The sequence below is a fragment of the Girardinichthys multiradiatus genome, chromosome 2 (assembly GCF_021462225.1).
Source record: "Girardinichthys multiradiatus isolate DD_20200921_A chromosome 2, DD_fGirMul_XY1, whole genome shotgun sequence".
Lineage (NCBI taxonomy): Eukaryota > Metazoa > Chordata > Actinopteri > Cyprinodontiformes > Goodeidae > Girardinichthys > Girardinichthys multiradiatus.
The window spans coordinates 46,722,031-46,743,684 of NC_061795.1; the positions used below are offsets into that span (position 1 = coordinate 46,722,031).

Consider the following 21,654-nt stretch of genomic DNA (forward strand, 5'->3'; position numbering starts at 1 on the left):
ATAACATTTGTATCAAGGAACAGTGAAAGAGTTTGCCTATTAAAATGAATAAACAGTTTATTATTTAGTTTGGAATTAAAAACAATGTAAATTTACACGTTGGGGAGGGAGTTGACAAAGAAATGTCTGATGTTTCCCACCATTTTCAAACAAAGTTAGGTTTATAACCACAGATATAACGGCTGTTCTCTAAGTCACAGTTCACTGAGGACGTTAACCACAGCACGACGCTGACGCTGAATACGATGAGTCTTATCCAAAACAGATGAGCTAAAAGCTGACTGGTCATGTTAGGTGATTACTGTCAGCACTGACAGACACATGAATTCAGAAGCAATACCACAACAGCGTCTTCAAATAAAGTTGGAACCAGTAATATCTGAGACTCTGCAGGCGATCTTAGACAGGAAGATGCACTCAAATGAAAACGTCCTAAAAGGTCTTTGGCTTTAGCATTTGGCAACTAAACAAAGAGATGACAGCAGACAGAGCAGATGGATGAAATGCAACTCAATCAGATTCAGAACGCACAGCCTGGACACACTCAACATCATTCCTCCGACCTTTCAATACATTTCCATCTCAAAGGATGGGGCACGGTCAAGTAAGATTTGTGTATTAGTGCAAATGTAAAAAAAACAAAATCACAATAAATTGTTAACACAATGAGAATGGTTGTCATGGTGCAGAAAATGGGTCTGACACCCAGACAGAACATGCAGGAAGATTTGTAATCATCCAAACAAAGCAAGAGCACTTCCTGTTGTGCTTTTCGTAGGTTGCTTCTCATTCAGAGTCATGCATGTTCTTGGGTTGAGCCTTCAGGTTTTCATCTTGTTTAGAACATCTGAACCAGTCGTTTATCAGAAACACGAGTGAAAAGGGTTGAAATAATCTGGATACTGGAATTAAAGTTTGTTGAAATGTCAGCCAAACACTTGGAGATGATTGTTGATGATGAGCAACGTCCAAGGTTGCAGTTTAGGAAGAGTTTTATGAGCGTTTCTGGTCACAACGAGGAAAATGAAGGACGACAAAGATGGAGATGATGATTCAAGTTTGGACGCTCTCAGAAATGTTTCACTGCGGGACCACTTGGCCTGGCAATGTGTTGATCGGGTTTGGTTGGGCTTGCTTGGGTCTCCTCACTGATGACAGAAATGGACGGTTATTTTTAAGTGTGTTTGGGCTCATGTTGCAGGACTGGACAGGTTTGGCTGGGCCCAGTTTGAAGCGGTAAGACGAGCAGGACTGACCAGCATGGCAGTGTGGTTGGCTGATGTAGTTTCATTAGTTTTATTTGTTTGCCTGCAGCTGTTTTAGCTTTGATGAGATTTGCAGCAGATGAATCCAAATGTGTCACCTCACGATGGTATGATGCAGCAGAACCGTCTCTGCGGTTCTGGACGTCACAGGATGCAATCAGCTGAGTTCTATCAGGATGCAGATATTACAGCTTTCTTTTCAAAGCATGCTTGATGCTCCCACAGCAGCACCGTATCCCTGCAGGAACAGCTCAGCTGTGCTAAGTGGGATGGGCCTGAACAGAAGAACAAATCTTGGTACCAAACAGGAGACAGCAGGTCTGGTTCCACTGTTTATCTGTTAACTCTGAAGCACCTGAGCTAGGTTACAGTGATTCTATCAGACCTGCTCAGGTAAAAATCTGGTTTCAGTTCCAATTCAGTCAGCAAAAGAACTCTGTTTGGGTCGGCCAGAAAGGGATTAGGTCCTAGTTACTTGTTCAGTGGGAACTAGCGCTGGACTCGGTTCGAGTGTGACTGGTGGTCCGTGGAGCTCCATAGAGGGTCACTGATGCTATGTGGTTGTTCTGCATCACCTACAGAAGAAAACAAGACGCTGTTATAGAGACATGATGCATGTTCAGAACCAGCAGGTTCAATTTAGGCTTTCAATTCAATTCAATTCTGTTCAGTGTTGCCAAGTCCGCTTATTATAAGAGACTTCGGGCTTGTTTTTGACTTTGAAGTTCCTTATTTGGGCTTGACTTTCTTTTCAAGTGAAACTCCCTGATTATCTCCCAGCTCCCCACATTAAAGCCAAACACGAGTGGAAGGTAGTTTATCCTTTCCACGTCCCTGTTTCCTGGTTATCGCGCCGCCCGCTCGAGTTGACCACAGACCCCAAACACACACGCCTGAGCTCAGAGTGACAGCGGGAGAATGAGTTGCAGTAAGTGGGGAGAATAGCAATGATGTATTGTAGTCCAGGTAAATGCCGTTTTTACATCTTTTTTTTTTTTTATCTTTGCCAGGCCTTCTGTTCATTTTCACATTTGTGATTTCTGACCACGAACGAAGATGGTTTTACACCGAGCCTCTTTGAATTGGCTCATGTGTGTCTTTTCTTTTAAACAGTTTAAAGAACGATTTTTATTGATCATGTTTGCTGTCATGTTGCCATTATGTATGCAAAATGCACTTTTCTTTATATCAGAGTTTAAAAGTACGAGTTATTCAAAGAATTTCAGTTATTTAAAACTTTCATGGTAAAGTGTTTAGCATAATTTTGCTGTTGCTTATGTATAATGCCATAATAATTGTATACAATTCTAATGTTTATAATTGCCCTCTGTCTTACATAGTGTGGTGGTTGCCCGTTGGGCTTGTTTTCATAGAGCTGGTTGCTTGTTTTTCTCACAACGTCTGGCAACACTGTTTCTGTTCCGGCCTAAAGTAATCTCTATTTCTCAAGAGAAAAACATGTAAGAACGAAGACAACCTGCAGAGAAATCTAGCTGTTTAACTTATTTCCACAAATGAACAAACGTTTTAAGGGTGTTAGCTGTAGAGGAAATAATATTGCACATTCTCTGTCAATATTTCAAACCTTTCTAGACTCATATTTACTGAATGCTCAATCCCTCTTTTGGCTTCTCCTGCAAAACCAATGGAAGCAAACAAATGGAAGGATAGACTGACTGGACACAAAAGAGACGCATTTAGATGATAGGATGGATTTTCTGGAGAGACGAATATTTGGTGTGTGTAGGACATCTAGACGGCACCAGAAACAGATTTTTTATTTTACCTCAGCTTGTGTGTCGAACAGCAAAGACACATCAGCTTAATCATAAGCTTCCCCAAGGTGTTAAAAATGTTCACCATCTCCAAGACCGGTATTCTTTCTCTCGGTTTTACAGTCTTAGCGTAGATCTACTACCATAGGTGAAACATTACAGCCATGATAACAGTTATATTAGTTCCAACCTCTGGTCCTGTCCTGCATGTTTTATTTTTGTCCTCTGCTCAAACACACCTGATTCAAAGCTCTGAACCACTTTTAGAACTCATAGAGTTCTGAGTTCTAAAAGTCAATTCTATTCTCAATAATTTAAAAGGGGACACATCATGCAAAAATCACTTTTTTAGCCTTTAAATACATTTTGTTGTGTACTTGGAGTCTGTAGATGTGCAGAAAAGTTGAATTTAGTCTCTCCAGGTGTTGCGGAGATCTCTTTATATTCTGTTTGGGTGATATTTTTCAGTCCGTTTAGTTTTCTCTATCATCTATTATGTTGTTGAATGGTTACGGCACAGTATTTGCTGTGGAACAGAAACAAGGTCATGGACTTCCAGCTAACCAATTGCACGTCTCTGCCATTTTTCTCTCGCTGTGATTTTGTAGTCCAAGCTCAAGTATGCCGATGCTGCAAGTAGCCTGGCAAAATTTCATTTTTTATGAAAATGTTCCCCCATCAGTGGGGAAATTCCTATTTGCTCCCTCTCATGGATCAGTTTAGGACTCCCATCCAATGTGGGGCCTATTTCCTCTCCACCACACTACCTGCCGGTGGTTGGTGTCTCTGCCCACTGGTGTACTTGTGGTTCGCGGTGTCGAGGGCTGGGTGCTTTGGTGTGTGCTGGCTCAATCCCGGTGGCTGCTTGCAGTGGCCTGGACCCCTGGGCTCTGTCGGGCCTCTGTTTTATGGGAGGGATATGTCCAGTGGTCTCTGGGTCCATGGCTGGATCTGCTGGGGCATAGACAGTTGCTGGCTGGGGGTGGTGGGTAATGGTTCTCCTGGGGTTCATGTGCTCTGGGGACCTTTGGATGTCTATGGCTTGGATGTCCTCCGTCCTCTGTCCCAGGTTCAGGGGGTTTAGATTCAGGTGTTAACAGATACACAAATGTTTTATATTGAGCCACATTTACCACTAAATACATCTTGCATTCATAAGTACCGTGCACTTTTTGGTAAAAAAAGCTGTTAATATGAATGTTTCTGCAGGTGTAGAAGCAAGCAGGGTAAAATCTTGTATTCTCTTCATCCTTCTTTCTCTCCTCCATTCTTTTCTCCTTCTCTCCTCTTTTCCGTTTTGCCCCACCTCTCTCTCTTTCGTGCTTCTTTTTTCCCTTTTCTTTTCTGTCTCCATGTCCGTAACAACTGAAATAATCCCAAAGCAGTTTCTAATAAGGTTTCTTTTTATAAATATCAAGCAGAGCTTTAAAGCGTTAGCTGTGATGCTCCACTTGTGAAAGAAAATCTGTTGGGCTTTTTCTTGGCACTCAGACAACAATTCTGAGCCTGAACTCTGCCGGACAGGACACGGTTAAAAAAAAACAAAAAACAATTGTATCTCTGTAATCAAACTACAAAAATGGCTGAACGGGGTGGAGTGGAGCGCTCTTTGACCTGGAAGGGGGCGGGGTGTGAAGCGCCTCAACAGCATTTAAAGAGACAGCACCAAAACTAGTTGTTCTCAGACGCACCTCAGAACTGGAGTAAAAGAGGAGCCTGTGGAGCTACAATAACAAGGAGTTCAGACCAAAGCATTGCAGGTCCACTTTATATAGACCACAACTGAATGATTTTAGGGTGAAATTGAAGGATTTAAAAGCATGATGAAGCAGACTTGTTGAAGCAGGAAAACATCTTAAACACAGAGTGTGAGTTAAGGACAAGGACTAAAATATGATGCTTTCCTGCTCACACTCCCTACTCCAATTCTCCCTCAGTATTGACTTCAACTCTGTACTGCAGCCTTCTGTAAAGGTGTGTGTAGCGCCACCTGCTGACAACACAACACAACCCAGTTTCTTCCTTTGGGAGCATGTCGGGCATGTTATCTAATATAACATATCTTCTTGTTACAGCAATGACAGAAGAAAAGCCGGACTTCCTCGTAGTTACAAATTTGTTGCAATCAACTGTTTTAGACGAACTGGTCACCGGATCCAAGTTGCTGTTTTTCACAGGCACAGAACAAACAATAACCTTCGCTATGAAAGAGACAAACAAAGTTCTGACCTCAAAAATCATCCTCTGAAGTCCGAAGCAGAAAGTGGAACCGAATGGGTTTGTGTTATTGGCCGATGAAGACCTGTCAAAAGCAAACAGATGAGAACTTCTATTGTGGACATAGAACAAATCTGCAAGTGGTGAAATTTTAAGGTCAACATAAAACCAAAGCAGCATCATCACTTCACCCTTAACCCATTTAAAGCGTTCATGTGATCCATACCGACTCTGTTCTGTATGTTCATGATCAGAGATAGTACCTGTGAAGGACCACTGGTTTTTCCACCGGATGACCCAGCAGTTCCTGAATCTGATCCCACTGACAGAGAAACATATGGAGAAAAGTAATCAAAACACGTTTTTAGAAATAAAAACATGGATACTACTGCTGACAACTAAGATTTATATCACAAAAAACCTAAATCAACAGAAACACATTCAGCAGAGCGTGCAAGCTGTCATTGTACCAGAATCAAAAGTGCATAACAGAGAATAAACAGGCTACTTTCAGAGTCAGTAAGAAACTCAGGCAAGAAAAGCAACTGTACACCAAAACTAAAGATTGAATCTAGTTTTAAAGGGTTATTAAAAGAAAAACTGAGAGAGGAGTTAACTGTTAGATGTCTCCAACGCCGTGTTGTTCTTATTCTGTTTACCAATAATCGAGGTATACTAACACTTTAAAATGTTTATATTGTTGCATTATACCGTTCCTACAGTTCAAAGTCCTTTGAATGAGCTAACAAACAAAATGCAAGAGAGACTGGCGTTTTCTTCAGCTGCATGGAGCACAGTCGTGTTGCCCCCGCCCCACCTGCTGCAACACTGCTGGTCAGCTGGCTGAAAGAAGGCTACTACACTTTGCTCCTCACTTGCAAGACAGAAAAACATTTGGCTGATTGGAAATATTTCTGTTGAGGAAAACCACAGTGAGTCATGGTGTGTAAAATAAAGCACCAGCACCCTGCTGTTAAGGTCACAAAGTTTTACAGTTGAAGGTGGAAACACACAAGTAGCCTATCTGTAAGCCAACTGCATATAGCCTGGGTAATTATTCAGCTAATATCAAACTGTTAGACCCCACGGGTTCCTATAATGAGCAGAAGGGCAAAAAGGCAGAATATTCAGTGCAATAAGCACATTTGCTTGAAAATGACCAAAAGGTTTAGCTGTTTATACTGTTTTTGCTTGAGTCCATGAATAAAAATAACACATGAAAATTATAGATGACATTATTATTACTGTAATAATCTGATTATTTTAGCAGTAGCACAATTAATTGTTGCCTTCAGTTTTTATTAAAATAGATTTAATGGTGTTATACGTCTTTCTTTTAAATTATGGTGTAAGCGTGTAAGGAATTGTTATGAAAAGTTTTTGTAATGGCCAATGACTAACGGACAGTTTTTCAGGTTTCCTCAAACATTTTTGATACAAGCTTTAAAAAACAAAATGTCCAAACTATCTTAATATTTCAGAAAAGGAGGCAGTGTGTTTAGTCTCACAACTGACCTTGCTGTAGGTTGTTAAGATGCATTCCTCTGCCTGAGAATCTGTTCCTTCTGAAGAGTCAGAAAACAACAGCAGGTTAAACGAAGATCACATTAAAGCACCAATGAGGAGATTAAAACTCATCGGTCCTGACCAAACAAGTGACAGCTCACCTTTTTTAATGACCAGTGGGATCTTAAAGTCACATCGATGGTATCTGTGCCAGCAGAGACAATCAATCACATCAAACTTCACAACAAATAAGATAAAAATGACATCTGAAACACAGCAGAGGTGGTAAGAACATAAGACAGAAAACACAGCAGGAAATACTTACATATTAAAGTTGTAATGCCCAGGGTAGTTCGTATGGAGGACAAACTTCTTAACCAGGTGAGTTGTTGAGTCAAACAAGATGTCCTGGAAAATAACACAACCCATCCATCAGCAGCAGCACTGTTTACCAGAGGGTGGCCCCCCAGTTACCCTACAGAGGTGAGTAAATACAGATAAATGCAGCCCTGCAGTGTCACACGGGACCTTGTTGTGCTGCTTTTTTTTAGCCCATCTCAACAGTTGCATCAGATGAGTTCAGCTTGCTCACTTTCCCAGAGCAGACTGCCCAAACCGCTCCAGGAAATTCAGGCTGTGACCTGCAAAGGTCACTGCATAAACATCTGTCTAAGTCAAACTCCAGAATGACAGAGAAGAGCACCACTGGCTCATGTTGGACACAGTTGGTCTAAAAGACGCCAACTGGGATGATACTGCATCAAAATGTGTTGCTGATGATCACTTACACTTTATTTCAAGCTGGTGTTAATGGTGAAGAATCTCCCTTTAGAGCCCGTCTATAACTAAGGTAATGTCTGGTTCTTATGAAGCTGCACCAACCACTTCATTCACATTAATAACCCCAAACATAATTAATAAAACTTTAAATCACGACACTAAAACCACTGAATGTTTGGAGACATGCTCACAAGATTTTACAGAAACACAGCGGCCCAGGCCGGGCACACGTACCACTCCCAGGGTGAAATAGTTGAAGAAGTAGTCGTTACATTTAGAGGGAACCTGCTTGTGAGGAGATGGAGAGTGGATCTTCATCTGAAAACACAAAGGAATTCTGTTTTTACTAAAGCTAAAAAAAATGTAACAGATTAAGACAAAATACATAAGAGCGAAAAACACTCATAAGGACTACATTTACAAACATAAGGAGAAACAGCTCCGACCTTGTCCTCAGATTTGTAGAAGACTTTATGTGGCGAGCCCAGAGCACCAAGAACATCCTGACAGGAGTCTCCAAAGAAGATGCTCCTCTCCAGATACCGGACTTTAGCATCAGCCATCACACCGAGCCCAGAACCTGCAGCAGGAAAATGAGACAATTTCACCTTCACACAAATGATTAACAAGCATATTGTAGTACTGTTTTGCTCTAAGGTCTTTTTTATAAAAAGTTTTGTCTTCAGTTTCTATCACGGATGTTTGAAACCTATGTTCAGTTTAATGCAGTAACCTTCTAAAATGCTATAATTGTATAAATTGCAGCGTTCGGTTTTCTTCTTTCTTCTGGACTGTTAGAAAGGGTTTAACTCAGGTTCACTTCAGGTAAATGTAAGAAAAATGTAAAGAAATAAATCAGCTTAAGGGAAATGGAACCAGCAGGTTCTGTCACTGTGTACAATCAGAGTTGCTTTGGACTTTTTAATAAAGTGCTGACTTGTTATTCAGAGTTTATAAATAATGACCTGATTTGCTGTTGATTGCTATTCCATCTAGTCAAATGATTTTATAGTTATAGATATTAGTTAAGTGATTTGAACAGCCACTGATGGGCTACGTTTAAATATTGGAAGCCCTAAAGCATTGCACATAATATTACTCCAAATAAAGTTATTTATGAATACCATTCCAGAGCAGCAGTCACCCCCTGCAGGAAGACATGTAACACTACAGCAGAAGTGGTGTACCACAACCTAGTTTTATTTTGTTCTCTTACAGACAAACCAGCTGTTATACCTCCCGTGAGAAGGCGGAGTTTCAGCCCCAGAGGACCTGCCCCATCTCTCAGGACATCTACGCACTCTGCAAAGATGTTGCCCATGAAACAAGCCAATGGCATCGCAGGAGCTCTGAGGAAGCACAGGAAACAGTCTGTAATGATTAGAAATTGTATTCTACTGCTAGTTATTTGTTCCTAATTTGATTTGAAATTCTATAAACACATTAATGTTCAGATTAATGTCCTTTAACAAGGAGGTCTAGTTGGGCCACATGGAAGTGTTAGCGGTTATTATGTACTTTGTTTCTTGTAGGTTGTTGCCAGTGTAGATGTGCATCCTTTTGACCATGGCTCCATGTGGAATCTGCAGGAAGGATGAAACCACAAGTTAATCAGGGAAAAACAGCCAACTGTTTGGTAATTACATGATTAATAATGTGGGGTTTTAAATATTTAGGGAGGTATGAAAGGTTCCATTCATAGCAGCTCAAAAGAATAATTTGTTAATATTGTTATTTATTCAAGCGTTATTCTGACATGAATATTTCTGTTCATATAAAACCCAGAGCTGTGATGGGGGCTGATATCACTGAACATTGTGTTAGGATTTGACCAACTAAATGCAATCATCATTTCCGGTCATAAGATACAACATCTGAACTAATCTTATTGAGAATCTCTGGAGAGAGTTAAAGATTAGGGTGATGGCAAGGACACCCTCCACTCCTCAGAGACTTGGACTTAAAAAAAAAAACAAATACCAGTTGAAACTTGCAAAAAGCTTTTCAGTAATTTTAAGAAGCATTTTAATGCTATAATGCCAATAAAGGCTTTTTCCATTAATTATTTTAGACATAACTGAACCTTTTTCGAAATGCGATTCCATTCACTTGCGTTATTCTTCTTTAACCTTTCTGATTGGTCTATAACAGTGGTTGACCTTAGACTATATGCAGTAGGATTCATTCTTTAAATCACCAGGTTTTGGTTTCACTCCACTAAGACAGGAGGAAGCCACTCCTAAGGACATCGGTCCAGCCATCTTTACCTCATATTTTGGAGCTTCATTCCACGAGTCCAGTTGAAAGGAGAAGGAGAGTCCTCGAAAGTTGAGATGGAACAACTGCTCTGCAGCATTATAAACTACACAGTGAGGAAACGATGTTATTTTAACTTAAATAAAACATGTTTCTTTGTGAATAAAAACATTGCTATTATGTACCTCCAGGGTGTGTAGCTCCAAATGACTGGTCTATTTGCTCTATTGTGGGGGCAATGGCCTGAGAGTTGAAATGTACTCCACTAAAAGACAACACACACAAACGCAGCGTGTTGAGTCTGTTATCATTCATTCAGCGAAGGCTGCATTAGTATGAGGGAACAAAAATGACAAAATGAAAAATAAATATGTAAGTAAATAAATACACATATAAATGTATTTATTTATCTATTTATTCATACATTTTTATGTTTATTCAAAAGATTCAAGATGAGGTGATCTATGTGTGCTATGAGTTTGATGGCACTACAACATGCTATAGTGAAGTTATTGACCATTTTATGCATATTTTACTGAATATTTGGCTATTTAGGCTATAGTCTTTGGGAAATTCCTATTTTTTTAAGTATTAATTTCCAATCCAAGAAATGTAGTATGAAAAACGTGAGATCACATACACAATAATTTTAATGACAATACACCTCTCCTTGGCGCCTTTATTGAATATTTCTCCATCATATTTTTCTGGTGTTGCAAATTGCAGACGGTCCCTGCGTTTTTGAGGTGCAGCGATCTCTGCATAGAGGCCAATGCAAATCTCCCAGCGCGGTGTTAGGCTCGTTTTGAGGAAAATACGATTGTAGATCACTGTCTGCCTTGCTGTGGTTGAAGAGAGGTGTTGGTTTTCTAGAGGCAATGTTCTGCTGATGAATTATTGATCCGGAAAAGCCGAATCTGTGAATATCTTTCTAACTTTACCGAAGTAAGTTGGCGACCAACTTCCTCCAGACTGTCCAATATAGTGGAGTCAACCTCCACATCCATCTCAGCTTGGAGCTGATGAAAATCCTCCATGACCCGTGCAAAACGAAAATGGAGGTAGTCATTTTGATCAATATCATTTGCCAGTGACCTTAAATCATTGGCAATGGCTGTAAGAGAACCCTCCATCGTGCCTACCAAAAGAACTTCGGTACCGGAGTCCAGGCAGTAGCAGCAGGATCGGGATCATACACACAATTCTAACCAATGGTGCTGAAGACAAATGTTAGAACCACCCACCTCATTAACATATGGAGACAGAAAAGCAGAAATAAATAAATGTGGAAATGTAGAAATACAGAAATAAATGTAGGAAGAAATAAATAAAAGTAGGAATAAATGAATGTATGAATAAATAAATGTATAAATGCACAAAAAGGAGAAAATAAATGAATAGATAAATAAATACATTTATATGTATATTTATTTATTTACATATTTATTTTTCATTTTGTCATTTTTGGTCCCTCATACATTAGAGAAAGAACTACTGAAAGCAACTGGAAATGGTTCTGCAGGAACAAAGACATTAATAAAGGCCAAATCTAAGACACATTAATGAAAGCAGATTCAATTATTGTAACATGACTGAGCAACTGTGGGTCTCAGGGAGGAGCTACAACAGAGATGAAAGTGGCCCTTTGGATTTTATAGATCAGACTAATAACCAACCAATGAGAACATTATCCTGTTTGTAAAAATCTTTGTACTTACCAGTACTTCAGTTTGACTTTGCTCAGGTCGTACACTTCAATCACCTAACATATAAACACATAAATCAAACCAGGAATAAAGAGGTTGCAGGTGACAGAGGTCAATGCCAAAATGGGAGCTTAATATCTGTGCTAACTGAGCCATTCTCACCTTGAGTCTCTGATTTGTGGCATCAAACAGCAGTTTAATGCCATCCTGAGTCAGGTTCAGTATGAGGTCATGGCTGAGTGGTGTCTGCAGGGAGATAAGTCAAGAATTAAAGCTGTGGCAGGGCAATGTGAATCTCTGTCACTGAGTTTCTTTAAAAGAAAACCTTCTCTTTTTGCATTTTTATTGTTTTTTAAACCCAGGGGCTGAGTGGGAAGGTAAGTTCTACACAACCAAACTTCCTTTGCATTAACTGGGTTCCAAAACACTGACCTGACTCAAAAACATCTAAACTCTGGCAATGAACTCTGTCTGTTGGCTGCTGGTTTTATCCAATTGATTTTAATGCACAAGTTGTTCTTTTTGATTTTTACAAAGAAAGGTTTTCTTGACTAAATTCAGCCACAGAATGTTTTAAATGGAGATGTGTAAGTAACATACAATTTACAGAACAAAAATAATAACGTAGCTACCGATACACAAATGATCTAACTCTAAAACTTAAGCTTCAATGGATCCACAGATGGCTTAGTAAATTTACTTCGGTTGGAAACCCCAAAGGACAGTCAGTGTGGCATCTGGAGAGTTACAGATCTGAAAATGTGATACATGCAAGTCCTGGTCCGAGCTAGAGCTGCACAATAAGTTATTTTCCATAATCTGTTCATCGTTTAGTGTAAATAAAGGTGGTTCCATATCTAATAAATATTATCTACAAGAGGAAGGTCACTTGGAGGTTTAATCTCTATTCTCTCAAATTTCATAAGACTTATTTGGAGCAAACATGGTTCTAAGTTTCTGTTTACAGGTGTAAAATGAGGGAAGAATCGACAAATGGGCAAATTGTAAAAAGCTGTTACAGCTTTTTTTTAAAAATGGAATCACTTTGAGTTTATAGACAGAAACAAATTTGTTTAAAAATATCTAGGGTGTTGTTGCACCCAAGTCACCTGAAACGTCTGCAGAACCAAATCTGTAAAGACACAGCGGGTTAAAGAGGGTCCTTCCTTCAGCTAGCTTCTTCCACCACCCCCCCAAAAAAAACACTAAAATATGTAAACTCTGTTAAAAAGGGACAGCTAAATAAACCTAAGTGTGAAACGAAACATAAAACAAATACACTGTAAATATAAATGGCCTCTAGTAGGGACATCCTGAATTTATTTCTCCTGGTGTAATTAAATATGTTACTGAATTTGGGATTAAATATCTAGCGAAAAATGCTGAAAAAAACCCAACTTTAAACTGGTTGAAATTTCATTTTATTTTAAATTCGGGCTGATTGTTATGAAAGAATACGAACACTGATCAAATCATGATAACTAATAGTTAACTTCCTGTTAATAGATGTTATTTATTGGAGTCATATAACACCTTTCTGTACAGCAGAATCTGAGAGGATTACTTTAAGCCATTAGTACAAAAGTCTAGGGAATAGAGAACAAAACTGAAAACCAACAATGTCCCAAAGGAGCAAAATAATCCACACTGTAATAAAGACACAGTATAAAAGAAGAATAACACACAAAAAACCCACAATAAGTCTAATCAATTATGCTCGTACACTCAGCGCTAAATGTTTAGCAGAGAGTAAAATCCTTCTGTAACTGCGGTGGTGCATCAACAGATGGGTAAACTATTCCAGAGCCTCAGGGCTGCCTCCACAGAAGCCTGATCAACCCCAAAAATATTTGCACTATAAAATAAGTCAGTTAAAGTTGTATTAACCTGCAAAATCATTCAGTCACTAAGATGGAGAGCTACTTTCACTGATCTTTCTGTAACAAACGGTGCATTAAATGCAAAAAAGGAAAGTGAAACAGATGATCACTGGTGCTCCAGACATTCCCATGGCCTATTCCTGCACTGAGAGACTGTTTATACGCTTTTAAGCCTAACAATTTATCATTTTTTCTGCATTCTACATGTTTCTAAAATGAACAGCACAACAAGCTGGGATATACCTGGCATAGAGTCAAGGAAGTGGCTTCAATTTAACTTAAAGGATTCAAAGGTCAGTGTAACATTGTCCTAAAAATGGTCACGGGAATGAAAATATGTGTACAAATAAAAAAAACTTTGAAACCCATTCAGTAAACTGAGATAAAAACTGATAAAAAACAACTTTAATATCAATACATAACAAACTTAATGTTTGACCGTGGTTTTTCCCACAGTAGGATAGGTGTGGCTTACAGTCTGACCAAAGACTTTCTTTCAAAATAAATCTTATGAAACAGCAGAAAGTCTGCAGAACTTGCAGTGCTGCCAAAACAGGGATTCTTGTGAAAGGTGATCAACATTTTTTGAGGTTACACAATCAATAGAGGCCCTAGGAGCTGATATGCAGCCCTTTTACCTGTTCGCTGTATAGCACCTGGACATTTTTGATTATACGGCAGTGTTTCTGGAGGATAGAGATGGCCTGGGAAAATGGCATCCCTATAAAAATATAGACATGCACACATAAAAAGCATTAAAAAAGTGTTACAAAGTCCTGAATGTGGCATCCTTCTATCAATTAATTCAGTTCATTTGTTCATTATTTCACAACAAATGTTAATTCAGTTAAAAAAGTGAAATGTATGTGAATAAAAAGGTCATTACACACAGAGTGAGATAGGTCAAGCTCTTCTTTCAGGTAAAAACTCCAAATTTTGTTTCTCAGAAAATTACAAAAGACTAAAAAAAAACTAAAATAAGATTTTTAATTTTAAATGAAAAGTATTAAACCTGGTGTTTTACACCCTACTGAAATGAAACATTTACTTTTATCTTAAAAACCAAAGTTTGGAGCGCTCAGCAACAGTCTAGCCCCTTGTCTCCTGATGTCTCTGGTTGCAAAGTAACTTCACACAAGGAATGTGACAGTTGTAGCCCATGTTCATGTTGTCCCCCCCGAGGCACTGACCCTAGTTGAATTCATACCCTGTGAATCTGCCTCGAACTGTTTAATGGGCAGTGCTCTCAAGGCTTCAGTTATCCCTGTTGTTTTTGCATGATTCCTTACCACACTTTTTCCTTCCACTCGACTTTCCATTATGTTTAAATCCAGAAATGAATGAATGGCCATTTTCTTTAGCGATGATCTTTTGTGGCTTGCAGACATACGTATTATGGTCGACTAGATAACATCCAGTCTGCAATCTTCCCCACTATGTAGGCCATAATATTTCTGTATTAAAAATCCTTTCAATTGATCTTATGTACCTCTGTAATATTCAGAGAAACTGAATTTTTATTAACTGTAACACCAGAACCATCAAAATCAACAAAAATAAAAGCTACATCACTCTGTGTGTAGTGCATCTATTTTAATAGGTTTCACATTTTTAGTTAAATTGCTGAAACAAATAAGCTTCTATTTTTATTGAGACGGTAATATTGTTACATTGTCTTTAATATGACTTTGTCCCAAGCATTTTTAAAGAGCTGTGTTTCCTACTCACCTAAGGCGAATTCCCATTGCTCATTTCCTAGTGATCTCTCAGGCACCACCTCCAGATCCAGCATTGGCAAGTAGTGGGGGGCAGCTCACCTCACCTCAAGACACTGTGGGACCCTGCCTCCGTTTCTGCTGGCTCTCCCTGGTCACAGTGACCTCTCGTAGGAGCTTCAGCTTTCTATTTTAAATCATAACTCTCAACTTCTTTTTCCAAAGCTGCCAAATTCATAAGCATCAAAAGGGGTCCTTCCTTATCTCATCATCTATGTCCTGGATGTTAAATCAGCTCAAACGAAGAGGTTTGAAAAAACTTTTGCTCTTGAAAGTTTCCTATCTAAGGCAAAACACAGTTTAAAAAAAACAACAACAAAAAAAAAAAACTATAATATCCAGCCCCGGTTGACAGCTTGCTGGTAAACAAATGACGCAACCTACCAGCAAACCTAAAACACACAAGGCGATCTGTCAGTCAACCAACAGCTTGTTACTTTATGAACCCTATAAATCAATAAGAACAACCTGACATTTGCTGCAGAGCAGAGATAAGTTGAACTTGTTTAAGAACGGTAAACAACAAATGACACAGTGGAAAATGAACACATATGAACTCTGTCAGTTATTCCCTTAACAATCCTGCGGTTATGTTTCCTATCTTTGAATGTCAGGCGGTTGGGAAAGAAAAAAAAACAACATCTGAAATGTTGTTAATCTGAGCTACAAGCTAACGTTAGCCAACAAATTAGCTGCCCTGACAATGTGCTCGTTGTCAGTTTAATCTATAAATATAAATAACGTATATGCAGGGACTAAATCCGTAAGCCAAGCGAGAGAAAGTTATTGTCCTGCTTGAGACTGAAACAAAGAGACGCCGTTGACTGTAGCTGCTGTTTTCCTCCCTTCAGCTCAGGAGCTAGCTCCGCTGCTGCTGCCGGGGACGCACGTTCAGACCTCCACGCGATGAGACGTGTCCCTTTGCCCGGGAAATGCCCGCTGCCGTGTCCGTTCCTCAGCCTGTCACCGCGTCCGTTAATGTCGGGAGGCGATAAAAGAGACGCTGCGTCCGCACCACCAACCGCGACTTCAGACATCAACAACAGCCAGCGGGATCAGCTGATAGGTCAACTTCCTGTGCACGGAGAACGTCCAAGGCTGACGTGATGACGTCACGGGTACGTATCCAACCAGCCGAAGAGCGGTTATATAGTCATTCCGCATAGGGTAAAATATTTCAGGCTTTTATTCCTTGTAAGTTTGATGATCATGGCTTACAGGCAAAGAAAATCCAAAATTTTGTGTCTCAGAAAATTTGAATCAAAAAGGATGTTTTGGGCACAAATGTCAGGCTTCTGACAAATATGCCCATCATGCACTCAATACTTGGTTGGGCCTCCTCTTCCATGAATTACTGCATCATCGTGGCATAGAGCCAATCAGCTTGTGGCACTGCATAGGTGTAATAGAAGCCCAGGTTGCTTTGATAGCTGCCTTCAGGTCATCTGCCTTGTTGGGTCTGGTGTTTCATCTTCCTCTTGAGAACAGCCCATAGATGTTCTATGGGGTTCAGGTCAGGGGAGTTTGCTGGCCAATCAAGAACAGGAACACCATGGTAATTGAACCAACTTTTGGTACCTTTGGTAGTGTGGGCAGGTGCCAAGTCCTGCTAGAAAATAAAATCAGCATCTCCGTACAGCTTGTCAGCAGAGGGAAGCATGACATGCTCTAGAATTACCTGGTAGATGGCAGCATTGACTGTGGACTTCAAAAAATGCAGTGGACCAACACCAGCAGATGACATGGCACACCAAACCATCACTAACTGTGGAAACGTCACACTGGACTTCAAGCTACGTGGATTTTTGTGCATCCCCACTCATTATCCAGACTCTGGGACCTTGATTTCCAAATGAAATACAGAATTTACCTTCATCTGAACACAGGACTTTGGACCATTGACCAACAGTCCAATTCCTTTTCCCCTTAGCTCAGGTAAGATGCTCCTAACGTCTCTGGTTCAGGAGTGGCTTGGCACGAAGAATGTAACATTTGTAGCCCATGTCTAGTATTTGTCTGTGTGTGGTTGCTCTTGATGAACCGACTCCAGCCTCAGTCCACTCTTTGTGAAGCTCCCCCAAATTCTTGAATATATAACGCTTGACAATCCTCTCAAGGCTGCGGTTCTCTCGGTTGCTGGTGCACATTTATCTACCACTCTTCTCCCTTCCTCTCAATTTGCTGTTAATATGCTTGAATACAGAACACCGTGAAAAACCAGCTTCTTTAGCATTGACCTTTTGTGGCTTACCCTCCTTGTGAAGGTTGGGTGAAGTCAGACGTCTTCCCCATGATTGTGTAGCCAATGACACAGAGAGAGAGAGGCCGTTTAAAGGCTCAGAAAACTTTTGTGTTTTGAGTTCATTAGCGGATTAGGTTGTGACACCATGAGTGTCCAATAATGAACTTTTTCATAGTATTCTAATTTTCTGAGAAACTGAATTTTGAGGATTTGTTATCTGTAAGCAATTATCATCAAAATTACAAGAAACCAAGGCTTGGAATATATGACTATAATATATGAGTTTAACTTTCTGAGATGACTGGCAAAAAATATTGCACTTTTACACTGTATTCAATTTTTTTGAGATGTATATATATATGTATGTCACTGTGCCAAGTGTAAAGTTACATGTTAAATATACTGTCATGGAAAAAGAAAAGTTTCAGCGACTGGCAACACAGTCTTGAGGGACAAACTAAGTACACCCCATGATTCAGCATCTTTTACAGCAGCGGTAACTCTTAGTATTTGTTTTCTGATTGACTTTTGATGCTTTCCATTTGTGCTCAGAAGTCCTATTTTGTTTACTGGTCGGTCTACGTTCCTACCCTCACCTATGGCCACGAACTTTGGGTCATGACCGAAAGAACGAGATCCCGGATACAAGCGGCTGAAATGAGCTTCCTCCGTAGGGTGGCTAGGCACTCCCTTAGAGATAGGGTGAGGAGCTCGGCCATCCGGGAGGAGCTTGGAATAGAGCCGCTTCTCCTCCACATCAGGAGGAGCCAGTTGAGGTGGCTCGGGCATCTATACCGGATGCCTCCCTTGTGTTCCAGGCACGTCCGACCGTGAGGAGGCCCAGGACACGGCCCAGGACAAGCTGGAGGGACTATGTCTCTCGGCTGGCCTGGGAATGCCTTGGACTACCCCTGGAGGAGCTGGAGGAGGTGTCTGGGGAGAGGGAAGTCTGGGTGTCTCTACTGAGTCTGCTGCCCCCGCGAGATGGTCCCAGACGAAATACGAGTACGAGCATGAGTATGAGTAAAGCATACTTTCGTTTAGGAAGTTAAATCAAAATTCAAATGTTTGACATTTTCCGTTTGGAACTACAAGCAGTTTTCCATCACCAGAAAATATGAGAGGCTTCTGTGGACTGCTGCATTCATCTGCAGCACCTATTTTTGTAAGATTTTTGTGGCCTTTGTTTAGTTTTTGCTTTTCTTTTAAACTCTCATTTCAAAATTGTCTTTCAAGAGAATAATGTACTCACCACTTTTATACCACGGATGACTTAAAACGCTGTGTTTACAAGAAAACATCAAAAATCAATGGCTGATAGAGGAATCAATACACATTTATTGTGATAAACAATCAACATTTTGAAATGGAAATCTCATATTACATGTTAAACTCCCTTGAGAGGACAAGTTCAACATTAAAGTAGATGAAAACATAGAGCACACAAACAGTAAGGGAAATGCAAGAAGGTTTACACAAGCTACAAAACAGAGTCGTTCTAACATATAAATAAGTTAAAAAAAAGGAACAGATAATGTAGAAAAGGAAAGAAAATGTTATTTTAATAGTTTGACTTAATGCCTGCATTAAGAAAAGGATGGATTTGATGCTTTTGTTTCTCTTTTGTATTATAGTTCACATAGTGCTGATATTGGAAAAAAAAATGTTTTTTTGGTTTTCTTAAACCTAAAACCAAATTGTGTTTTTTTTTGGAGGTCAGTTCACTTCTAGTTTTTCTTGACCTGATCTCATAGTTTAAATTCAGAAAATCTGGAATATTTCCTTATTGTGTTTTATTTTTGTAGAATAGCTCATTGTCCAACTATAAAAAAAATAGGTTTCTTCTTAAGAATCTTTCCGCCCTCATCTTATTCCATTGTTTACTTTCTGTTTTGTACAAATCATGAATGTGTGTCTTGGAACCCCGGCGCTGCAGTTGAATTAACTCTGCATGGGCTCCACTTGTATTTCTACACATTTAACTCACACAGTGACATTAGAACTGACTCCTTTGCTTACTTTTTAAACCTAAAAACATCACAGTCGACCATAAAACCCCCCTTATCATCCTGCAGATTCACTCAGAAAAATAAAAGATTTTTAAAAACATCGTTGACTAATTATGCACTAAACCAGCTGAGAAAAATGTTCTCTGTGATTAAACAATGGCCTGATCGCCAGAGAGAAACAACATATTTGAGCCTATAAGGTTTACCAGTGTAAAAGCTATAGTAAAGTATTGTTATGTCAGATAAAGTTTTTTGTGGTTGTTGTGAGCCCTGAGTTGCTTTTATGGCTGCATTTGCAAAGAGAACCTGAAGAAACGTTGTTGAAAATACAAGCTAACTCCAGCTAATCATTATTTATTTTGTTTGGTTTCTTTTTAAAGCTAATTATTTTGCTGAAGCAAACAGCTGAAGAATTGTACAAGAACAATTATGAGTCTGTATTTATCTAAATAAGAGCAAAAGGCAATAAAACCGTTCATTTCAGAAGGTCTTTTCTGAGAACAGGACTTGACTCAATCCACATTCAGGTGGATTTATTAAAAAAATAGTATAATACAAAAAATATTAATAAGAGTACCAAAAAAAGCAACAAAAGTCCTCAAACCTCCCAATTTTCTAGAGATGTTCTTTTTCTTTATAGACGATATCCTGCAGCTGCTTTAGGTCTAAGCTGAGAGAAGAACTAAAACCTCCTACTGAGACAAGAAAAATATAAAAAGTAAACATCATGACTTTCTCACAACAAGAGAAAGGTTGCAACATACAGGAAAACACAGAAGTTCAACACACGAATGCTGTAATAGGACAGGGAAGAACGGACTGCATTCAGGCTGTTACAGTCCTGTCAGGATGAGGAACATCTGGGTGACGTGTAGAGTCTGTGAGTTAAATGGACCTCTGCCACAAAGTATGCAGTCTGCTAAGTTATTCATGTTGATTCTGGTTCAGCTCTTAATTTGAGATTATGTCCTGATCTCTATAGGAGGAAACTGTGATCAAGAGAGCTGAGAAGAATAGAATTTCAAAATAATGTTTTTGTCTTTAAAACTGTCTCATGGTCAAAATAAATGGGGGATATGATGAGTAGATATGAGCAAACAATATCTGGGCTACAGCTTGGAAAACATTTTTTAATGGGGGACCAAATTGTGCAAAAATGTATTAAATGAGTACCTCCTTAATTTATGACCTAAATGGTTAATTAATTCATTAATTAAAAATGGAAGGAAAAAACATATTTTATTAAGTGAATAATAAATTTTTCGTTTCTTGTGTTATTTACAAAAAGCATAATTATTTCACTAATTGATGTCTGCATGCTTCAACACATTATTCATTTATTTTACTTATCAGTGACTTGGCCAAATATTGCTCTTGTCAAAATAACTTTTAATCCAGTATTTAATAAGTTTCATCAAAATATTTACGAAATAATAAATCTATGTATCACATTTTTATTTCAGGGCTGCACGGTGGCGCAGTTGGTAGCACTGTTGCCTTGCAGCAAGAAGGTCCTGGGTTCAATTCCCGGCTGGGGTCTTTCTGCATGAAGTTTGCATGTTCTCCCCGTGCATGCGTGGGTTCTCACCAGGTACTCTGGCTTCCTCCCACAGTCCAAAGACATGCCGGTTAGGTTAATTGGTCTCTCTAAATTGCCCTTAGGTGTATGAATGAGTGTGTGCGTGGTTGTTTGTGTGTTGCCTTGTGACGGACTGGCGACCTGTCCAGGGTGTACCCTGCCTCTCGCCCATAGACTGCTGGAGATAGGCACCAGCTCCCCCGTGACCCACTATGGAATAAGTGGTAGAAAATGACTGACATTTTTATTTCTAATTTTACATACATAATTTTGATATATACAAAAGTGGCACTTATGGCACTCCACATTTTTTAATGCACGAGTCATACCAACAGCCACCAATAGCGAATTGAAACCAATTTTCTGATCCCTGAAATTAAAATTGAAATCATCGCATTTAGTTTGAGTAAACGATAGGGTTGTCCCGTTTCGATCCCAAGCATCAGCTCCTTGGGTCAATCACAATATTTTTGAATTATTGGTATTAGAGCTGCTGATTGTGCTCCACAACAATGTCTGGCGTTGACCTTCTTTCTGTGTTTTATATAAGCCGCAACATCAGCTATTGTAAAACATTGCAATGGAGCGTGCCAACTAGACCTGTTAACGTGTGCAAGTTGGAACTGGTCTCAAACAGAAAAACAAGGTGGTTCAGTTGCTATTT

The 21,654-nt window shown here is 39.5% G+C and overlaps 1 protein-coding gene across 1 annotated transcript; it reads right to left on the bottom strand.

Annotated features, from left to right (window-relative positions):
• Positions 1–39: 39 nt before the first annotated feature.
• phaf1 (phagosome assembly factor 1) lies at positions 40–16,192 on the bottom strand. The gene is made up of 16 exons (XM_047345484.1): positions 15,114–16,192; positions 14,024–14,106; positions 11,668–11,751; positions 11,518–11,561; positions 9,985–10,064; positions 9,811–9,905; positions 9,062–9,126; positions 8,780–8,892; positions 7,990–8,123; positions 7,778–7,861; positions 7,089–7,171; positions 6,925–6,968; positions 6,773–6,822; positions 5,521–5,579; positions 5,270–5,342; positions 40–1,840 (listed from the first exon to the last, which is right to left on the bottom strand). Exons 1-16 carry the CDS (start codon positions 15,175–15,177, stop codon positions 1,745–1,747), a joined length of 1,251 nt encoding a protein of 416 aa, XP_047201440.1. The 5' UTR covers positions 15,178–16,192; the 3' UTR covers positions 40–1,744.
• Between the last annotated feature and the right edge of the window lie 5,462 nt (positions 16,193–21,654).

Bases quoted from the DNA above. Each gene is read 5' to 3' on its own strand.
- phaf1 (XM_047345484.1), bottom strand. From the start codon at position 15,177: ATGCTGGATCTGGAGGTGGTGCCTGAGAGATCACTAGGAAATGAGCAA. The intron at 11,752-14,023 runs GTAAAAGGGCTG...ATCTCCCTGCAG, and splicing joins AGGTGCTATACAGCGAACAG to ACACCACTCAGCCATGACCT. The intron at 6,969-7,088 runs GTAAGTATTTCC...CTGCTGGCACAG, and splicing joins GGGCATTACAACTTTAATAT to ATACCATCGATGTGACTTTA.